General features: G+C 54.1%; 4 protein-coding genes across 4 annotated transcripts; 1 reads left to right on the top strand and 3 right to left on the bottom strand.

The window, feature by feature from the left end:
- Positions 1-949: 949 nt before the first annotated feature.
- On the bottom strand, positions 950-3,650 carry BZA05DRAFT_381917 (uncharacterized protein). Its single transcript, XM_051482054.1, has 7 exons — positions 3,260-3,650; positions 3,153-3,171; positions 2,762-3,063; positions 2,573-2,700; positions 1,736-2,507; positions 1,380-1,672; positions 950-1,317 (listed from the first exon to the last, which is right to left on the bottom strand). The coding sequence occupies exons 1-7, from the start codon at positions 3,291-3,293 to the stop codon at positions 1,198-1,200; spliced, it is 1,668 nt and encodes a 555-aa protein (XP_051344215.1). The 5' UTR covers positions 3,294-3,650; the 3' UTR covers positions 950-1,197.
- Positions 3,651-3,687: 37 nt separating this feature from the next.
- On the bottom strand, positions 3,688-5,619 carry BZA05DRAFT_381914 (putative peroxisomal dehydratase). Its single transcript, XM_051482053.1, has 4 exons — positions 5,224-5,619; positions 4,792-5,158; positions 4,301-4,732; positions 3,688-4,245 (listed from the first exon to the last, which is right to left on the bottom strand). The coding sequence occupies exons 1-4, from the start codon at positions 5,386-5,388 to the stop codon at positions 4,148-4,150; spliced, it is 1,062 nt and encodes a 353-aa protein (XP_051344214.1). The 5' UTR covers positions 5,389-5,619; the 3' UTR covers positions 3,688-4,147.
- A 689-nt stretch (positions 5,620-6,308) lies between these two features.
- On the top strand, positions 6,309-7,347 carry BZA05DRAFT_381910 (uncharacterized protein; the record flags this gene model as incomplete). The annotated part of the gene is made up of 4 exons (XM_051482052.1): positions 6,309-6,684; positions 6,741-7,140; positions 7,192-7,269; positions 7,323-7,347. Coding segments are annotated over exons 1-2 (551 nt in total), but the record flags the coding sequence as incomplete, so codon positions are not given.
- A 2,376-nt stretch (positions 7,348-9,723) lies between these two features.
- BZA05DRAFT_8887 (BRO1-like domain-containing protein) lies at positions 9,724-13,001 on the bottom strand. Its single transcript, XM_051488756.1, has 4 exons — positions 12,786-13,001; positions 12,234-12,663; positions 11,006-12,175; positions 9,724-10,956 (listed from the first exon to the last, which is right to left on the bottom strand). The coding sequence occupies exons 1-4, from the start codon at positions 12,908-12,910 to the stop codon at positions 9,871-9,873; spliced, it is 2,811 nt and encodes a 936-aa protein (XP_051344212.1). The 5' UTR covers positions 12,911-13,001; the 3' UTR covers positions 9,724-9,870.
- Between the last annotated feature and the right edge of the window lie 1,693 nt (positions 13,002-14,694).

The following is a 14,694-nucleotide window of genomic DNA, read 5'->3' as shown; positions in this document are numbered from 1 at the left end:
CATACGTTCCAGCGAAGCTATGGAGAGTATCTAACTCTAGTGAGACACCGCTGCCGCAACCTTGTAGGTAGTACGTAAACAAAAGAAAACAAGAAGGCAAGACACGGTGACATCACGATATGGTACAATATCATAAACCAGGTATTCCCCCAAAGCAGCGGGAAGGAAAATAACACAGCCGGTCGTGCAGTCCCATCCATCGTTTCCATCGCCAAACGCTTCTACCAGTACACATATCCGGGGCCGGAGGGCCTCCCTTTTCACTACGAGCGAAACCCCTTCCTCTTCCTAAGCGCTGCGTTCCCCAACATTCCCTAACTTTCCCGCAGACATATATTGGGATCCATAGCCAGCTCCAAACGTTCCTCGCGAGTCACCGCCGCACAGCACGCTCTCGTCGAAAGCGCGAAGGACCGCCTGTCTGGGCCGATATTCTGCCAGGAAGCCCATTCGTTCTAGCCGCTCCAGAACCTCGTCCAGTGAATATCGGCGCCCGTCTTCGGATCTCGCGGTGGCTGCGGGTCGAGGCGCAGTATTACCCCCACTGGGCGCGGCGGCGGCGGGAGGGAGTGGGGCCGACTGGTGGTGGGCGGCTCCACCACCACCACCACCACCACCACCAGAGTCTTCTTCTGGAGGAGTCTGGTTCTCACCAACCTCCGGGCTGGTTGTTGGAAGGGCCTCCCCCTCCGGAGCTGTCACATAGCGGTCGTGGGGCTGGGGCTGCAGCTGGCCGGCCAGTTTGCGCGGTAGCTCTGATAGTTTATCACGAGCAAGTCTGAGATCTGCTGCTGCTGCCGCACGCTCGGAGGTGGTAGTGGTGGTGGAAGTCGGCGGCCCCGGCCGTCGACACGGCTCATGGGTTGTCGATACCGATGCCGATGTGGGGTAGACCTTTGGAAAAGACCTTAGAATAGACTTCGAACTATGACCTACTTTACGACGAACGAATCTACTCTTCGTGTAAGTGAAACGGTCGGTTGGAAATCTTGATTTTGGTTTCTGATAGCAAGATCCTCCTCCGCTACTACGGCATTCCCACCTTCTTCAACCAATGGCTTTTGTGCCACGCAGATAGGTAGTAAAAAAAAAACAGTGCCCCCGCCATCAGGTTCTGATACACAAAATGAAAAATGATAATGAAACAAACTCCCCCTCAAGCAGAAAAAAAAACCAAGAAAAAAGACCACTAGCTATTTACGTCCTGACATCAGGCTCCTCACGGCCGATGTGTTCCTGGAACTTCAGGAAGTCCAGGGCGAGCTTGATGTTGTCCTTCAGGTAGACCTGGGCATCCTGCGTGTATACACTCTCATCCTATGGAACGTTAGGTATCAAGTGACAGAAGGGTGGAGGATATAGAGGGGTGGGTGGCTTACTGAAGTGTGCTTCTCGATGTACAAGCGGATGGTGGCACCTGAACTGCCGGTGCCGGACAGACGCACAACGAAGCGGCTGCCGTCGTCGAACTTGACGTACAGACCCTGGTTCTTGGCTACGCTGCCGTCGATGGGGTCGGTGTATTCGAAGTCACCGGCATCGGTCACCTTGCGGCCAGCGATCTCGCTGCCGATGAACCCGCTCTTGCCGATGTTGGCGGCGAGCTCGGCGGTGAGCTTCTGGGCACCTTCCGAGCTGACATTCTCAAAGTCGAAACGGGTGAAGAAAGTGCCTGTGGAGAAAGATGTTAGTAACTGGAGACGTTTAGCTGGTCGGAGAGCGGATGAATACGTACGTCCATACTCCTTCCAGAAATCCAACTGGATGTTCGCAATGCTCGGCTCTTCGTCGGGCTTCTCCTTGCCCATGGCGGCCATGATGTTCAACCAGGCAACGACGGCCCAGCATCCGTCCTTCTCTCTGATGTGGTTGCTACCAGTACCGAAACTCTCCTCACCACAGATGCTCAGCTTGTTGCTGTCGAACAAGTTGCAGAAGAACTTCCATCCGGTAGGAACCTCGTAGCAGTCGAGGCCCTTCTTCTTGGCAACCAGGTCAACGGCTCCCGAGGTAGGCATACTCCTGGCGAGCCCGTAGACACCGTTCTTCTTGAAGTAGGGGATCTTGTCGGCATGGTGGGCAATGATGGCAAGCGAATCTCCGGGCGAGACGAAGGCGTTAGCACCGTAGATCATGTTTCGGTCACCGTCTCCATCACTGGCAGCCCCGAACTGGATACCGTCCTTGTCGACAGCCGCGACAAGGGAGTGTGCGTAGATGAGGTTGGGGTCAGGGTGTCCACCGCCAAAGTCGGGGAGGGAGACACAGTTCTGGGTGGAGGACTCGGGAAGCTCGAGCTCCTTCTGGAAAATGCGGATACCGTAGGGTCCAGTGACACCGCTCAGACCGTCGAAAAGAACCTTGAAGTTGGGGTTGGCCTTGAAGAAGCTCTTGATCAGGTCGAAGTCGAAGATCTCCTTCATGTAGTCGACGTAGTCGGACACGCTGTCGATGATCTCGACCTCCAGGGAGCCGTATGTCTTGGTGCCAATTGTAGTGATGTCAATCTAAGAGAGAGTGTGTGTGTTAGTTTCGGCATCTACTAGAGTAAGTTCCGAGAAAGATCGCATACGTCGGGGATATCGGCAATCTTGTATTCTGTGATGGCAGATGCCAACTCGTGCATCTTGTTGGTGACCTTCTCGGGTGCGGGCGCGCCATTGGCAAGATTGTACTTGATTCCGAAGTCCTCCTTGGGACCTATTTTATTCCACATAAGCTTCTACTCTTGCAAGAATCATCTACACGGTGTGCAGCTTACCACCGGGGTTGTGGGAGGCGGTCAGCAGGATTCCTCCGGTAGCTCCCCTCTTGCGGATGATGTGACTGGCAGCAGGTGTGCTGAGAATTCCGTTCTGGCCGACGAGAATCTTCTTGACGCCGTATGCGCTTCCGACTTTGGCGATGATCTGGACGACCTCGGGGTTGTAGTAACGGCCGTCACCACCAATGACGAGGAAGGAGTCCTGGGGTCCCTCGGGGATGGACTGGAGCAGCGCTGCAACAAAGTTCTCGGTGTAGTTCTTCTGCTGAAAGACGACGACCTTCTTGCGGAGACCAGAGCTAGATGACAACCATCGTCAGTATCAAATATCACGATTCCATCGATTCAATGGGCGGCGGTGGTGCCGATTGAGGCTTCGGAAACTCACGTTCCAGGCTTCTGGCCATCTGCAAGGGATCAATTAGCTTCAAGCTTTCACGACACGCAAGCACAACCTCGCGAGAAACGTGGTGCGCTTCCAAGAGCTCAACATACCGTAGGGCTTGGTGGAAACGGTGGAGACACTCATGACGGAATCAAGTCAAATTCAACGACGCTGTGGGGTATCAGAGAACTCGGTTCGATGAGAGCAGAGATGATAGGGGATGGTTTGATGGGAACGGATGATGGAGAAGAAGAAGGTATATCTATATAGTACTTCTTTCCCTAGCTATCTTTTACAAGCAGGAGAGGGGAAGGGGGACCAAGAGGAGGCCCGTGGGGAGGTGGCAGTGGGTGCTGCTAGTGAGGGGTAGCTCATTACGATATTGCCGGTACGTAGCATGATGATAGTCTGCCAGCTTTGCCCGCTTGGTGCGCGAGTGCAAATTGAAGCTGTGAGTTGTTTCGATAATAATGACGCGGGTGGGGAGGGGGATGGCTCTCATCTTGGCGGGGGGCCAAACGAGGGGCAGGAACAAAAATGCCTGCAGCTGTCATGGTTTGTTTGTCCATCCCATCAAGAACCATCGAAAAGAAAAGAAGAAACGAGAAAATCATCTGCGGCGTTTTCTTTTCCCAGTGGTGCCATCGCTTTATCGCCTTGACGGTTGATTGCCGTACATGAGGGAATGGACACGTCGAATGGATTCGGAGGTCCTTAGAAGCTGTGCGAAGGCGCCGGAAGCTCGCGATGCTTTAGATGCTACTCTATGCTAGAGCACTCTACGGGACCGCACCACTTCTAGGCCATGTCCGCAGTCTAGACGAATGGAGATTAAGCATATAAGCAAGCACAACCGGGCCTGCTCGCCCCGTTCCGTGATATGTAGAAGCAGAGTAAACAAATAGCTTATCGCCAATCAGACGAACCAAGCGAATCACGGTGCACACGGTTGTTGCGTGCCGGAGGAACAGCAAGAGTACTTTTCATGAAAAAAAGACTCAAAGGAAAAAAAGCACTCGAATTCCTGATGATTCCGTTGAGGTTCTTCCCTCCCCTCCTCCGGCAATCTTCGGCATATCAAGTAGAGTACATACAGGTAATGTATTCACGCGGTCGCTTCGTGCAAAAAACTCACAACTTGCTTCCAACAGACTTTTCAACCTTGGACAGCAGCGCTCGTCCGTTCGACAATACCACCTTCCCACCGTCCACTCGTGTCACAAAGATCACCTCTTCACTTCCATCCGCCTCCTTGTTGCCGGTGATCCACATATCGACGATCAGCTTGTCGCCGGGCATTACCGGCGACGCAAAGCGTGCCTGGAACGACTTCAGGCGGCCTGCTTCAGAGGCACCGAAGGTTTTTAGCACCGCATGCGCGGCGATGTTCCATGTGCACAGGCCGTGCAAGATGGCGCCCGGGAATCCCATCTTTGTGCCGATGGTAGGATCGGCATGAAGCGGATTGTAGTCACCATTGATACGGTATAGCAGGGCTTGTGAGGGGCTGGTGGCTTGCGAAAAGCTTGCGTCCGGTCTCTTTCCCTCGGGGGGAGGATAATTCACCGTCTTTGGTCCTGCTCGCAGTCAGCTCGGTCCAACGCCGGGATAACGTGCAAGTGCAAGCTCAACGAACCTTTAGGACCGCCCCAGCCGCCCTGGCCAACAGCGAAAGACGAGCTCACGATGCGTGTGTACACCTCTCCGGAGCTCTTCTCGACCAGCTCGCTCTCGACCTCGGTCACGGTTCCGGCCTTGCCTTTGTCGTACACACCGACGACCTTCGCACGGAGCTCGAACTCCTTTCCGGCAGATGTCGGCGGGATATTCTTTAGGATGGTGATATGTCGCTGGCCGTCGACGATCCTGCGGGGATCCAGCTTCGGCACTCCGGGGATTGCCGGCCCGCCCGCGCTCCACTTGTAGAAGTCGATGACCTCCTGGTCCGTGCGCTTGAACGGGAGGATGATCGGATACGTGGGGAAGGCGGCGAAGTCAGGATGCAGCTCCTGCACAGAGTATTAGCCTCAGCGTGTGCGAAGATGGGCGCGAAGGAGCGAGAGAGGCACGGTACATAGAGGAACTGGAGCTCGTCCTTCTCGATGCCGATGCTGTTGGCGAACACCAACAGGTCGCGCGTGAGCCAGGCGACAGGCGTGGGAGGGTATGTGAATCCAGCTGCTTCGGCCATAGTTTCCAGATCGATATGCGTTTTTGCGGGGGAATGAAGCGAGCCCATATAGCGAGTCGGGTGTCGCCTTATACATAGCAGGCGGATGTCTCAGCAGCCGTACCAGGACCTCGGCATCTTGGATGTCGTGGGTACCGCTGCTGGGATCTGATGCATGTTCACGTTCACCCTCGCCAGTTCCGCACCGAGGGTATCATAGACAAGAGAATGCCCTCTGTTGGCGGCGTATGACGCGTCAATGTTGATGAATAGCTCGCGCAAGTAGTTGTTTCGTTTGCGGGACACCCGAAGTTGCGGTTCCAAGCACGAGCCAACCTCTACCAGGTCCCGACCCGGCTTGGCGCTCCGAATCACGGACATCACTCGGTTCGAGCTGGAAGTGCTTGTCAAGAAAAGTGGTATCGCGAGATAGTGTATTGAGTATCAGACACGGCAGAAGGAAAGGTATATATACAGGAAGGCTCGGGGATGCCTCGGATAGAGGCCCCACGCCGCCGCTCGGCACCTCCGTGTGAGAACGGATAACGGAAGTGTCTCGACATAGCGAGTGATCGTTCATGACCTGGTCCGCGGAGGTGACGCGGTACACGGAAGTTCGTGAGATTATGACAGTGCTATTCAATCTCAAGGAAAAAACAAAAGCATGTTTCAATCGCAAGCCTCGTCCGCCACCCGTTGCTACCGCTCCAGTCGGCAAGAAGAGAAAGATGGAATGGGGGATAAGAAGAGGGACAAGAAGAAGTGAATTGTTCGTTGGCTGGATGACAGGTTGGGGACGAGTACTACGTTCTTAGGAGAGTGGGGACGAGTGTTGGCGAACGACAATAGCGATAACTAGTGGCAATGATGATTGCTAAGGCGAAGATAAGGGTCAGGATTGGAGATGAGTGGTGAATCGGGATTCCAAGAGGGAATGAAGGATGCCACTTCCCCCCGCCCCCCCCCCCCCCCCCCCCCCCCCCGATATCCAGATTTTCGTAGGTTTGGATCATGGCTACATATCAGCTTGAGTGTCCATACTGTCTACAGCGATATCACATCACGAACCAGTCGTTGCAAGCCAACAGCCGTTGTAACTTCAGAATATATAACGATCACAACCCCCCACTCCCCACACCCCCGCTCCGCAGCAACAAATGCACCACATACGCTTCACACAAACACCCGATTACCGCGCGTTCCCTCCAGACCGCCTTCACCAGCTCCCATTTCTCCTCCCTCCACCACCACCAATTTGTACTCCTTGAATCTCAACACCCACCGCCACCGCCGCCACCACCACCGCACCCTCCACCACCTCCTCCACCACCGCCGCCGCCCCAAGCCCTGGTGCCACTAGTACGTCTTCACGCATGTCAGTAATGGAAGAAGAAGAAGGGGAAGGGAAGTGTAGTGCTTACGAGGATGGGTACGCCTTTGCGGTTTTCACCTTGGGAGGCTTCGGCGGCTTGGTCGGCTGCTGCCGCGGTAAGGGCTCGCTGCTGGGTGAGGCGGGCGGGCGGGAGCGGGAGCCGAAACACATGCTTTGCTTGCTTGCTTGTTGGTGTGGATTGGGGGGTTGTGTGTATGTATGGGGAAGGGTAAGAGCTAGTGATGATTGATATTGCTGCTGTTGTGACTGATGCCGAGGGGAAGTACTGGGTGCTGAGGAGGAGGGGGAGGATGGATATTTATCACCCGCCCACCTCCCCACCATGTAGATACTTCCGCCCTGAGGCTGGAGTACGCCTTCCAACACGGCCTCAAACTCCCACTGCTACTTCCGAGCCCCGAGATCTCCACGAAACGAAACATAGTTAGGTACTGGTCTCGTATACCGTGCGTACGTGCGTAGGACTCATGGTGGTACAGCCAGAAAGGAATAATGCGTAGGTAGTGCAACCCTGGTCTCGCACGAGCGCAGTCGACTACCTGAATACCAGGTAGGAGGTATGTATGGTATGCGGTCTGCCTCGAGGCTCAACGTGCTGAGAATTCCGGAGGTGCACTTGACTATCTAGCATGGAGCCGTTGCCGTTGCTTCTGCTGCGGATTTACGTAACCCCGACCCATCACGGAGCCTCGTCCATCCATCCCTCCAGCACCCCATCAATATCTCTATCTCTATCCCGTCTTCGACGACGAAGATATTGACCGAATCCAGCGAATCCGCCCGGGCACAGGCAAAAAAAGAAAAACAAGCAACACCGGCATGCACATCCCCCCGTCCCCCCACCCCTTGCAATGTATACGGCGGATAGTTACCTGCAGTTAGCGTAAGGCCGACCCAGAAATTTTGGCCCACAACCACAGCGTCGATCTCGTGTGTGTACGCCAAGGTTTAGGGCGAGGCGTTCTGGAAGAATAGAGGGCGAATGAAGGAAGGCATAGCCTCGTGATCGTCCGCAAGGATGTCGTCGCTCCGGTTGGCGGAGGCTTGGTTGTGTTGCTCAAGTATGTACGAGTACTCTGCTATATGCATGTATGCATACAGTGCTTTCATTATCACCATCTTTACCATCTATGGGACCGGATGTTCGTTCCAAGTTGCAGTGCACAGCATCGGTATCGATACCGGTACCAGTACCGGTAGTAGTACAGCAGCTGCATTGTTCGTGTCGATGCCATATCTCTCGTATGTACCGTAAAGTGTAAGGTAGACCGCCGGGCTCACTCGGCCTACATCTTACAACTTGCAAACGGGGAACTTTCGCCGCCCTCGATAGAGGTGGATGGCTTGTGTTAACATCGCGGCGATGAACATGAATGGCCATACCTAGGTCAAGCGTAGTCCTCGACTTGGTGGCTTGGAAAACTGAATGGGAGTATCATGGGAATGATAGCTCGCACTTCTGGCGACAATCAATGACCTCTGGGAGGTAGGCTTGGAAAACTGACTGGGAGTATGATGTGAATGATAGCTCAGACTTCTACTTGTGCCAAGGTGGTTAACACTACCCCTTTCACCACCACAACCACAACTAAACAATGCCACCAAAGCGGGAGCTGGAAGTAGAGATCTATGAGTTTATTGAGACTCGGATTCAAAAGGCTATGGACGTTGTGGAGGCAAAAACAATCAATTATTTACACAAGCCTGCTCGAGAGCACCCCGCTCAAGAGCACCCCGCTCCCCCTTTTCACTACCACAACCACAATTGTTTAATTCTATCAAAGCAGGAATTTGAATTAGAGCTCTGTGAGTCTATTAGGACTCAGATTCAAGAAGCTATCGACGTTGTGGAGGAGAAAGGGGAAGAAAAACAAAACCTCCTGCTGCTGCTGCTGCTCGGGAGTTCGAACTTCCACCACAAAGACTACGAGCGAGATGGAACGGTCAACAATCGAAGAGTGACCGAACAGGAAGTAATAAAAAGCTTTCAGGAGATCAGGAACTTACAATTTGCCTCTATCTAGATCTCTTGGATACGATTAGGAAGTGTGCTCGCAAGAAGATGGTTACGAGCTGTGCGAATTCGATCCTCGCGCGTGCGAATGACTAAGCGCAAACGAAGAAGCCTGCTGGTGCTGGTGTGCGCGCTGCTCGCGGGAGGGCTCGTGTAAATAATTGATTGTTTTTGCCTCCACAACGTCGATAGCCTTTTGAATCCGAGTCTTAATAGACTCATGAAGCTCTACTTCAAGTTTCCGCTTTGGTAGCATTATTTAATTGTGGTTGTGGTGGTGAAAAGGGAGAGCGGGGTGCTCTCGAGCAGGCTCGTGTAAATAATTGATTATTTTTGCCTCCACAACGTCGATAGCCTCTTAAATCCGAGTTTCAATAGACTCATAGATCTCTACTTCAAGTTCCCGCTTTGGTGGCATTATTTAGTTGTGGTTGTGGTGGTGAAAGGGGGGTTGATTGCGGCGGACGAGGGAAGAAATGGTACACGTGTCATACCTGCTTGACATGTCAGGCACTCCGTAGGAGTGCCCTGGGTTGCGAGCTTGCGAGCGACCCGGGGGGGTGTTAATCACCTTGGCACGAGTAGCGACAACTAATGACATCTGGGAGGTAGGCTTGGAAAATTTACGGGGAGTAGATATCATGTGAATGACAGCTCAGACTTCTACCGGCAACCAATAACCCCTGGAGAGACAACCAGGGCTTGGAATCTGTGCTTATGGTCGGCGAAAATACACAACTCTTCGTAGCCTTCAGTGTGTACATAATACAAAGTGCACTGCGCATCCAGGTGCCTGTCGGGCTACCTAATCCCTGGCGTGCGCAGCCCCATCTGAAACTACCGTACATCATACATACCGAATCATTAACCCGAGAGACAAAAAAACACGATATCACTTCCGGCCGAGCATCACTCACTCGTCACAAACCGCAGAATACGGAACACACAGTTGGAATCAATCCCGTCCCATTCATTCCATTCAACCATCCTATCCTTTCGTCCCTTTCGTCCCTTTGGTCCCTTTCCCTCATTTCCAACCATGTTTACTTTCCGAGCTTGCTACGTACAATCCGTTCTACCCCCCCCCCCCTTCCCCCCCCCAAGACAAGACAAGAAACCAAAAACCGAAAGAAAGAAAAAAATATCACTTCCACCCCGACAGACCCGCGAACGGATCACCGGTGCCTGGCTGACCAGGCGGCGGCGGCGGCATCTGCGTGGGCTGATACGTAGTCTGCGGCAGCGGCGCACCGTAGGTCTGTCGAGCTGGCGGTGGGCCCGGCGGCGGCGGCGGCGGGACATATGTGCTCGGGTTGTAAGGTTGGGCTTGGTATGCAGTTGGCGGAGCGGAGTAGGCATTGGGTTGCTGGTAGTGGCCCTGGTAGTATTGTGAGTTGGGGGGCGCGAAGCCCGGGGATGGGAGTGCTGATTGGTGGGTCGCATAGGATCCGGAGCGCTGGCCAAGACCCGGAAGTTGGCCATGAGACTCTCGCCGGCCAGTGTTGTGCGAGGGGTGCACCTGGTACTGGCCGAATCCAGCAGGGGCGAAGCCGGCGGATGCAGGAGGGTTGCTCGGGGGCGGGGGTGGTGGCGTCGGCGCGTTGTGGAGGACTGGGTACTGCTGGTGTTGAGGAGGATATCGCGGTGTTGTAGGAGGACTCATGGTGTGCGGTGTGGGCAAGGCAGAATGGTGATTGGCAGGCGGCCTATTCGGATCAGGAGAGTTTCCTCCACCCCCAAACGTCATTCTCTCCATCATATCCTTGATTCTCCTCTGCTGTAATTCAGCGTCCGTGCCCTTTTGGTTCTCGATTTGAGACAACAGCATGGCTCCCTCGCTGCGCCGATTGCTGACGAACGTTTCCACGTTCTTTTCCAAACTCTGGGTGGTCTCCGTCATCTCGGAGTAAAATTGCCGTGCCTTATCAAGGCCTTTGCAGATATCGAGGTACGCTTGGTACGACTTTTTGAACTTCGATAGTATCGCGTTGCGTGAGCGGGAGAGCGCCTCGTATCTCGACTGTTCCGACCGGATCCGCTTGTCTTGGAGAAGGTCCCCGTACGCACCGGTCAAGTCCTTCATCAGCGCTGACTGCTTGTGGGCCGCCTGGAGCAGCCGGTTCTGGTGCGGTCGGAACTTTTCGAGCTCATTGGCGAACAGCGCATTTTCATGGTTCTGAACAGCTTTTTTGTTCAGGATTAGGACGTTGGAGATGTCGTCGTTGTGGACCTACGTGAATCAGTCCTAGCATTCCAAAGAAAGAATCAGATGCACCCACAATATCCTTTAAATCCTTCAGCACCTGCGCACGCTCCCTCTTGATCAAGTTCAGTTTCTTGAGTAGATCCTCCACCCGTACAATCTGCTCCATCACACTTGGACCACCTTCGCCATCATCCACGTCGAGCAGTGACTCTGAGCTAGGACCATTATTCCCACTAGTGCTACCGCCCGCATCAAGGTTCGCCCTTGCCACTCGGCTATCCCACAGCTGTTCCACCGCCATACCGTCCGGGCTCTGGCCGGCAATGATCATTTCGATGATATCATTCTGGACCAGCTTGTATTGTGTCCACAGTTGGTTATCGCTCTGCACAGCCGCATCAATGGCTTCTCCGTAGCTCCTGATGTCACCTCTGAGCGTTTGAGTGAGTCGACTGGATGGTTGCTGTGTCCACTCGTCCTGGAACTTTGCACGCATCCTCTCGCACACGCTCTCTTCATGATCAAGGCTCTTTGATGATGCCTCTAGGATATCCTTGATCTTACGTTTACTCGCTTTCAAATTCGTGAACCGCAGCTCCAGGCCCTCCGGCTTGCTTGCCATGTCAGCACACCAGTCCTTGAACTCGTCGGGCACATCGACGGTATCCGCAAATCCGTTCTTGAGGAGCTTCAACGAGCCTGGTAGTTTGAGGTAATCCAGCGCTGCAACCATCTCCGCATTGGCCAGGTCCACCTTTTCCGTCTCTGCGCGCACGAGCTTCGCTTTTTCCTCATCGTACAGCGAAGCACTCTCCGTCACGCTCATGGGCACAATCTTCTGGAAGATATCCGGGCCAATGATCCGGCTGATATCCTGACCCTGGTAGAGCTCCTGCACGGGGATCGCTTTGGCAGCCGGCATTTTGGGAATGTTTGGGATGGCAGATTCCGAAGGGATGTTCTGGTGGTAGATGAAGTCATTGTCTTTGACCAATTCGTCGAGCCTCTCGTGGACGAGTCCGAGGTGACGCTTGGTGATCTGGATCAATGCCGGGCCCGTCTCGGGGGAGAGGTTGGCGTTGGCTGATGGGTTTCCGGGGAACATCTGCGCTTGGCGAACCGCTTCTCTGCCGAGTGCATCAGCGAGCTGGAGACGAGAAATCGCTAATCCGTAGTTCGAATGATCACAGTCGGCTATCGCCTGCAGGAAGTGCGCCAGGGATTCCATATAATCTTGCTTGGCCTGTAGTCACAATCTTAGCAACAAAACCCCCCACACGAAACACCGGCAACGACCGTACCAAGCACATCGTCATCCAAGACTTGTCAAACACACCCTTCAGCGAAGTCTCCTGCAAGCCCTCGACCGCCTGGGAATAAAGCAACGCCGCCTGAGCAGCCAGCTTTGCCAGCATGGCGCTCTTCTTCCCATCCGCAATCTGCTTCTCCAAGAACACCTCCTGAGCCTGGGCCAGATTAATATTAATGAGTGTTTTTACGGTTTCTCTACTAAGGTCTGTTGACGGTGCGTGAAGGAAATTTTCGTTTATATACGTGAACATTCCCGCGGCGGCCTGGAACGAGTGGTACGCCGTTCTCACGCCGAGCTCCTCCGCACGATTCTGGTTTGCGGCATGACATGAGTGGACGGCGGAGATGTTGAAGATGATGGACGCCTTTTCGAAGGCGAGGGAGTACTGTGAGGTCTGTTTGTGTGTGAAGGCATCGTACCTAAACGGGCGGCCCAAAACGTTAACACCTTCCACCCTTGCGACTGACATCCGCGCAGCAGACCGGAACAGTAGCAGGCCATTCCTCCGCTCCGCCAAACCGGAACCAAGATATCCACGCACCATGTAAAACTGACTCTAACGCCCCTCTCCTCGACCGGAAACCTCAGATCCAGCAGCTCCAGCTGCCCATAGTAGCGATACAGCAGGTCTCTCCCGGCCGATGAATCCTTTCCCGCGCCCCTCATATCCTGCCGTAACCGGTTCAACGTGTTGCACTCCTCATTGTACTTCTCGGGATCGCCGTAGGTCTTCGCGATGTAGGTTTTGAGCGGTGCCACCCAGTCGATCTCCGTAGTTGTCTACCCCACCACATGTCAGCCGCATTCGGAAAGCTCAAACTCCGACACCGCGCACGGCCTCGCATAGGGCACTTCCCGTCGCCCCCGCCTGGAAAGTGGAGTACGGAGGTAGCAAGGGAGAGAGATGAATGCATGTGCGGATGGAATTTGAGGGTAGTCGGGAAAAGTCAAGACACCGCTGTCGCGGCCGACTGCTCGGCCCGCGATGACGTACGTACCTTGAGCGGACAACTAATGGTCGGTGATTGCTGCATAGCGGCGTGCAGCTAGCTGTCGAGCTATAATGTGCGGGAATACAAGAGGGCTTCGCTTTTCGACGGTGATGATACTCGTAGCGTTGCTGAGGAAAGTGAAGGTAGAAGGTGCGGTGGCGGTGGAGGTGGTGGAGGTGGTAGTGGTGGTGGTGAGTGGTGGTTTATTGCCCAGCCCAACCGTTTTGACGTTGCAGATGAGGCTGTGGAGGTTGATTCTACGTAACCTAAACCCCACCACCCGACGAAGCCAAAGAAGGAGAAACGACAGAGAGACTGCTGTTGCACGTCCGGGTGTGCTGTATGTTGTATGTATGGGTGTACGGAGGGGTAGAGAGTGTTGCCTTTGAGTATGTATTGTCGGCCGAGCTTGCTGTGTGAGTGCGTGCGTGGCCTTTCGATGAGTGGGGGTTGGAAGAGAGCGAAAGTCTGATGGAGGCTGCAGTCGGGAGGGTGTAAGGCAACTATGAAACGATGCGAAGTTTGGAACAGCTGCAGGGGAGAAATGGGGTGGTTTGGATTGCTTGAATGATTTCTTCGGGGGAGGGGGCTGAAGAAGGAGGAAGGCGGCAGGAAGAAAAACAACTGTGAGTCCTCGTCGCTCTAGAGTACGGTAGATACTCTACCCAGCAGTTCGCAGTGGGTGTTATGGATGTATGTAGCAGCTATCGGTTTGATGCGGAGGAGGGGTAAGGCAGTGGTTGGCTGCGAGCAGAGCAACTCTCGCACTCTATCCTCTCCACTTTACTCTGGACAAGGCAGCTAGACCCGCGGAGGATGGTGAACAGCCAGGCACGCGGGCGTTATGTGCAGTACATTAAACGAGAGCCGGCCGTGATGTTCAAGGCATCGGGATTTGATTGACAGACATGGCCATCGGTGTCTCCATCATCAGGTGCGTGAGGAAATCCCTTGTGCCAGAAGTGCTTATCGAGAGAAGGGAAATCCGACTCCCAGTCTCGCCAACAACACCAAGTACCAACAGCAATAACTCCGAGATAACCACCAACTCGGCTGATATCCAGTGGCTGCTTAAAACCAACCCAACCCAACCCAACCCCACACCCGGAGAAGCCACTCCCGCTCAGCGCTCCCTCCTTCAGTCCAATCCCCAATCCTCTAACTCATCACATCCACTCCAGCCGCCTCTTGGTACGAGAATCCGGGAGAGGGACAAGCAAAAAAATAAAAAAATGACTGCCGAAAAGAATTTATCCCGAATAAAAGAGAAGGAGACACGATCCGGACGCATCCATATCCCCTGACCAGATATTCACACCTGACCTCCCGGTGCTGCATCGGGCCACAACTCGGTTTGCTGGATGGTACGCACTTATCCGGAAGATCCCACTCATCTCATATCTACATAGCCAGAGAAAAGTGGGTGGTGGGGGATCCGAAGTGACCATTCGCATCGCT

Source organism: Tricharina praecox, assembly GCF_024521635.1.
Source record: "Tricharina praecox strain CBS 144465 chromosome Unknown BZA05scaffold_1, whole genome shotgun sequence".
NCBI classification, from domain to species: Eukaryota; Fungi; Ascomycota; class Pezizomycetes; order Pezizales; family Pyronemataceae; genus Tricharina; species Tricharina praecox.
Note: the sequence above shows the minus strand (reverse complement) of the source record. Positions and strands in the feature narration are given on the sequence as shown.

Coding starts and splice junctions, on each gene's coding strand:
- BZA05DRAFT_381917 (XM_051482054.1), bottom strand. CDS start 3,293: ATGAGTGTCTCCACCGTTTCCACCAAGCCCTACG. Junction 2,508..2,572: donor AGATTGCCGATATCCCCGAC/GTATGCGATCTT, acceptor ACTCTCTCTTAG/ATTGACATCACTACAATTGG. Junction 1,318..1,379: donor ACATCGAGAAGCACACTTCA/GTAAGCCACCCA, acceptor AACGTTCCATAG/GATGAGAGTGTATACACGCA.
- BZA05DRAFT_381914 (XM_051482053.1), bottom strand. CDS start 5,388: ATGGGCTCGCTTCATTCCCCCGCAAAAACGCATATCGATCTGGAAACT. Junction 5,159..5,223: donor ACGAGCTCCAGTTCCTCTAT/GTACCGTGCCTC, acceptor TACTCTGTGCAG/GAGCTGCATCCTGACTTCGC. Junction 4,733..4,791: donor CCAGGGCGGCTGGGGCGGTC/CTAAAGGTTCGT, acceptor CGAGCTGACTGC/GAGCAGGACCAAAGACGGTG.
- BZA05DRAFT_8887 (XM_051488756.1), bottom strand. CDS start 12,910: ATGAGGGGCGCGGGAAAGGATTCATCGGCCGGGAGAGACCTGCTGTAT. Junction 12,664..12,785: donor GTTAGAGTCAGTTTTACATG/GTGCGTGGATAT, acceptor CCGCCCGTTTAG/GTACGATGCCTTCACACACA. Junction 10,957..11,005: donor TGAAGGATTTAAAGGATATT/GTGGGTGCATCT, acceptor TGATTCACGTAG/GTCCACAACGACGACATCTC.